Genomic DNA, 6,050 nt, shown 5'->3' on the forward strand with positions numbered 1-6,050 from the left:
AATAAAAATCAGAAAAAGCTCATGAAAGCAATGGAACATGTTTAATTCACTCACAAACATCTGAAAGTTTCAGTATTTATTATTTTAAACCCAAGAACATGTTTTAGAACTGTAATCTTAGTAAAAAATATGTGAACTTGATTGCCATTGTTAGCTAGATAGATAATAATATAGAAAGATAGCTAAAACGTCTGCCTAGCAACAAACATCTTAAGAAGTTTTTTAAAGATATTTGAGAAGTTCGTAAGAAAATCATAAGATATTGTTATTTTTTTTCTTAAGAAGCTTCTTAACTCAGATATAGGACAGACACTTCAGAACAAACTTCCTTACAATTTTTTGGGACTATCTGTTGTTTCATGTAGTGAATCTGTTATTCAATGTTTTTCTATTGGCTAATAGCAGTAATGCCAAATTCAATGTTTTAGCCAATAATTTTTTATATATTTTTTTAATACCTTAAGGGGTCTTAAAATTCATAGCTAAATGGTATGACCTTCTTAAAACAATTCTACATGTTAGCTTAGACCCCCCCCCCTTCCGGTTTAGACTCTAGTCTAGAGGGTTGAGAGATGACTTGGAAGCAGATTCATGCCAAATCAAATACAATATTTTTGGGGCATGAATCTACTTCCATAAATTGAGGTATAACAGAAATACATTAAATTATAAACATTCTTGATTTATCTGTTTGTATAAGCTTTTATACCCTTTATGTATTTTGAGGGTTACTGGCCTATTTGGCCTATTTGTCTTATAATAGCCCTACTTATGCCTTATAGCAAGTCATACAATGCATTATTAGGCCACAGTGTTACCTCAGTTTTTTTTGTATGTCTTGAGATTTGATGTAAACTTAATCCCACAGGACAGGTACTTCCACCCGATGCGATGACATGTCATCATGTGCTTAGCTACGGTGTCGTCACTCCCAGTGACTGATGTCATTTGGACTAGCCTCTGGAAAGCCCTATTATAGTGGGGGACACTTAAATGTAGGGGAAGCATCAACACATATTTTGGAAGGACTCTAGCACCGTTCCTGACCTCGGCAGGACAAAGCACATATTAATACGTCACCTTTATTTTCCTAGGTACAGTACATTTTGTCCCACTTCATGCCTACTGAACACCACCCAGGTGTGCTCAGGGTGTTGCTCAAACAGAAGCAGTAGGGTTGGCTAGTCACCCTTGTCTTATTGATGAATTGATTGCAGTGTGAGTAAATGTTGTTTGTGAGCGTGGGAAATACAGTGTTATACACTTAACAAACTCATTTGGGAATGTTCAAAGTCCCAGTGGTAAACAGTGACCCCCACCACTAACACACACACTTTGCTCAGTGTTGGCCAGGACTGGCTGCCAGTGTGTGTGTGTGTGTGTGAAGGGGGGAGATTAATGTTAGCCACAGCATATGAGGTCAGATCCTGGTCTCTCTCGTCTCCCTCCTTTCTCTTGCCTGGGGAGGGGTGTGTGAGACGGGGTGGTCATGTTGCGCACCCTAAAGAAAATGAGGTCAGCTCTACGCGAGGGTACAGTTCTCGACGTCCCCATTCCACACCAGCCTCCCTTCTTCAGACCCCTCAATCAGTTCTGGACAGTTCCGGAAAGCTTGCTCAACTCTACTTCTTCACTGGCTACTCCATCCTTCCTTTTTCCAAGTCAGATTTTCGCCCCTTTTTTTCCTCTTCTGAGTGGGGTTCTTCCTGTGCTGTGTACCATTCCTACAATTGGCTGAATTTCTGTCATTTGGCCATTATTTTTTCTTTCTGTTTTCTTTTGGCCTGAGATTTCTTCATCTCCATCCGTTTTAACTTTCCCTTTTTCTCCATTGGTTGTTTTGTGGCTCGTCTCTCTTTTCTTCTCGTTGGCTGTGTTTTCGCTCTTGTCGTCTGTTACCCACACCATGGCCCGTCCTCTGGCTCTGGAGCCGATAAGAGGGCATTTGGGTGTTAAGAGTTCCCTAAATGGGAGTGCAGACTTTGACAGACTTAGTTTTATGGGGGAACAGCATCCTCCACCTCCCCTTCACAGTTACCTGTGGCTAACAATCCTCACCTGCTTCTGCCCCGCGTACCCAGTCAACATTGTAGCTCTGGTCTTTTCAGTACTGGTGAGTAAGGGACATCACAGGCATATGGGAAACGGTTTACTCACTGACTAATATATGTCTTAAAGCTGATATAAATGTATAGAATACTGAATGAAAAATATATAGAAAATTGTGTGAAAAGTACCTCAGGTCAATTTCCATGAAGGAAAAAGCCAATGCTGAGTGAAATGTTGCAAGATGAATACATTGTAAACATACGGCCAGTTGTATTTCACCATTTTTGCAATTATAAAATAATCCTAATAATCCTAATCACGTTCTGTTGATGTAGTAATAAAGGGACAGTACGCATTTTTGAAGTTGACCTGATTTTCAACTTCCCTAGGATGTTGTTTCCTCCAAACCATTTTTTAAAATCATTAGCTAATTATTTAGCAATGTCCAGAATAATCTGGCTAGCATTTTATGAAATATAGCAATGCTAGTGGAAACTGATTGTGTCCGTTAGCGGTTATTCAAAAGCATTGGGAAAGTGGAGGAGAGCGGAAGGCAGCTCTGCTCTAGCTTTTGGCTGCCTCTCTAAAGGACAAAAATCCTATTCTGGGATTCTAGCAACAAGCAGTAAAAAAAATATCTGGTGCACCAGCTTTGAATGCTTGCCAGGACAACAGTTCTCCGTTGCAATTCTCACATGTTCTTAAGCTACATGTCAGGTCATAAGATATGGTGTTGAGACCTGGCTGATCACACTAGGATCTCTGCCCCAACTTTCTCACGATGTGTGTGTGTTTTTGTGGGACCAAGAAAGAGAAGTGGTGTTGGTAATATGGGAAGGAGTCTACCGGTAATCCCGTATTTACTTTAATATCTGCGTGTGGCCGTGCGTGTATGTGCATGGCTTGTCGGTCTGTCTGTCTGTGTACGTGTCTGTGTTTGAGGAAGAAAAAAATGGCCAAATGTGTCTGATGAGAGGAACAGATGTGTCTGTGGTAGGGAAGGGTTTCATCGAAGTGCCCTCTGACGTGCTCGATGTGCCCTCCTAACGCGCTCGCTCCTCTCACCTCTCAAAACACCACGTCACTGACACACTTTCCCATCCAAAGGGTTTGGACTCCCTTTACTTTCTTTCCCACCTTTCTTTTCTCACTCTCGAACACACAATCACACAATGTCATGCAGACCTGGGTTCATATAGTATTTTTTCTAAACAGCCCGTGATTGAGCTTGTCTGGTGCAATGTAATCAATGGAATAGTAAAAAGTGCAAATCCCACCCATCTGGCACTCAAGCCAGGCTCAATCAAACACTCAAAATATTAGAAAGAAAACGGATACTATTTGAACCCATGTGTGGTGTTACGTGTACCGTACCGCTTTCACATGTGAGTATCACATGTAAATATGACACGTTTCTTTTACTCCAAATTATTTTCCAAATACAGGTCTACTTCAGTATGAGGTAGGTATGTGGCATGAACATGTTTCTCCTTAAAGGATCATGGTAAAGCAACACATTTTAGTCCATGGCTGCTGGTGAAGTTGAACGCTGTCTTAGTGAAGTGTTTTCCCTCTTGTCCCCATGCAGTCCAGGAAAAGTTATGAGTTGCAAGACTATGACGGCTCGCGACGACTGGGTCAGAAAGCTCTCCAAGTGGCCATCGCCTCCATCATCATCGGCCTCCTCATCATCGCCATATTTATCATCGTTCACTTCACCACGGTAATGCAGCAGCCTTTCCCCACAATGTAACCAATGGGATATCCCATAAAGTGCTAACACCGCTCATCTGCCACTCCAGGCAGGCTCAATCAAAAGCTCAAAGTATTTAAAAGAAAACAACAACTATTTGAACAGACATAAAGTACATGCAAATATTAAACAGAGACAAACATTCAAACAGGCATTCAACCATATATAAATATAATTTGCATACTTCTATGCCTATGTCTCATCTGTGTGTTTATCTTTCTCTCTATTCTAGTATAAATTTTAGAAGAGTTGCGCAGTATGCCTTGAGAAAGCGAAACAAAGTAAATGTCGCTCTCAAAGACATGGACTATGGACACCTCTGAATGGACTATGACAAGGGTTCTGGGGTGCCGGATCTCCATCCTCAAGAACGGGACTCCACCCCAGGTGTGGTGTCCATCTTTTCTCTCCGTCACACGTCCTCCACACCCAGCCTTCCTACTCTTCTATCTGGGAGAAGCACTTAAGAAGCAAGACTCTGCTTTTGAAAGACTGTATGGAACACTGACCTCTGGATCACATGATACCCACAGCACGCACGCACACAGACACACACACAGTTTTGTATTGCTATCTTTGTGGGGACCAAATATACTGCTCAAAAAAATAAAGGGAACACTAAAATAACACATCCTAGATCTGAATGAATGAAATAATCTTATTAAATACTTTTTTCTTTACATAGTTGAATGTGCTGACAACAAAATCACACAAAAATAATCAATGGAAATCCAATTTATCAACCCATGGAGGTCTGGATTTGGAGTCACACTCAAAATTAAAGTGGAAAACCACACTACAGGCTGATCCAACTTTGATGTAATGTCCTTAAAACAAGTCAAAATGAGGCTCAGTAGTGTGTGTGGCCTCCACGTTCCTGTATGACCTCCCTACAACGCCTCGGCATGCTCCTGATGAGGTGGCGGATGGTCTCCTGAGGGATCTCCTCCCAGACCTGGACTAAAGCATCCGCCAACTCCTGGACAGTCTGTGGTGCAACGTGGCGTTGGTGGATGGAGCGAGACATGATGTCCCAGATGTGCTCAATTGGATTCAGGTCTGGGGAACGGGCGGGCCAGTCCATAGCATCAATGCCTTCCTCTTGCAGGAACTGCTGACACACTCCAGCCACATGAGGTCTAGCATTGTCTTGCATTAGGAGGAACCCAGGGCCAACCGCACCAGCATATGGTCTCACAAGGGGTCTGAGGATCTCATCTCGGAACCTAATGGCAGTCAGGCTACCTCTGGCGAGCACATAGAGGGCTGTGCGGCCCCCCAAAGAAATGCCACCCCACACCATGACTGACCCACCGCCAAACCGGTCATGCTGGAGGATGTTGCAGGCAGCAGAACGTTCTCCACAGCGTCTCCAGACTCTGTCACGTCTGTCACGTGCTCAGTGTGAACCTGCTTCATCTGTGAAGGGCACAGGGCGCCAGTGGCGAATTTGACAATCTTGGTGTTCTCTGGCAAATGCCAAACGTCCTGCACGGTGTTGGGCTGTAAGCACAACCCCCACCTGTGGACGTCGGGCCCTCATACCACCCTCATGGAGTCTGTTTCTGACCGTTTGAGCAGACACATGCAAATTTGTGGCCTGCTGGAGGTCATTTTGCAGGGCTCTGGCAGTGCTCCTCCTGCTCCTCTTTGCACAAAGGCGGAGGTAGCGGTCCTGCTGCTGGGTTGTTGCCCTCCTACGGCCTCCTCCACGTCTCCTGATGTACTGGCCTGTCTCCTGGTAGCGCCTCCATGCTCTGGACACTACGCTGACAGACACAGCAAACCTTCTTGCCACAGCTCGCATTGATGTGCCATCCTGGATGATCTGCACTACCTGAGCCACTTGTGTGGGTTGTAGACTCTGTCTCATGCTACCACTAGAGTGAAAGCACCGCCAGCATTCAAAAGTGACCAAAACATCAGCCAGGAAGCATAGGAACTGAGAAGTGGTCTGTGGTCACCACTGCAGAACCACTCCTTTATTGGGGGTGTCTTGCTAATTGCCTATAATTTCCACCTGTTGTCTATTCCATTTGCACAACAGCATGTGAAATTTATTGTCAATCAGTGTTGCTTCCTAAGTGGACAGTTTGATTTCACAGAAGTGTGATTGACTTGGAGTTACATTGTGTTGTTTAAGTGTTCCCTTTATTTTTTTGAGCAGTGTAATTGATTCCCATCCAAAATCCTATTTTCCCTAACTTCTAAATATAATCCTAACCCTAAGCCTAACCTTAACCCTAAG

General features: G+C 43.6%; 1 protein-coding gene across 1 annotated transcript; it reads left to right on the forward strand.

The window, feature by feature from the left end:
• Positions 1 to 1,486: 1,486 nt before the first annotated feature.
• LOC106565389 (transmembrane protein 233) lies at positions 1,487 to 4,413 on the forward strand. The gene is made up of 3 exons (XM_014132448.2): positions 1,487 to 2,113; positions 3,638 to 3,772; positions 4,035 to 4,413. Exons 1-3 carry the CDS (start codon positions 1,907 to 1,909, stop codon positions 4,044 to 4,046), a joined length of 354 nt encoding a protein of 117 aa, XP_013987923.1. The 5' UTR covers positions 1,487 to 1,906; the 3' UTR covers positions 4,047 to 4,413.
• Positions 4,414 to 6,050: the final 1,637 nt, after the last annotated feature.

Source organism: Salmo salar, chromosome ssa12 (genome assembly GCF_905237065.1).
Source record: "Salmo salar chromosome ssa12, Ssal_v3.1, whole genome shotgun sequence".
In the NCBI taxonomy this organism is placed as follows: Eukaryota; Metazoa; Chordata; class Actinopteri; order Salmoniformes; family Salmonidae; genus Salmo; species Salmo salar.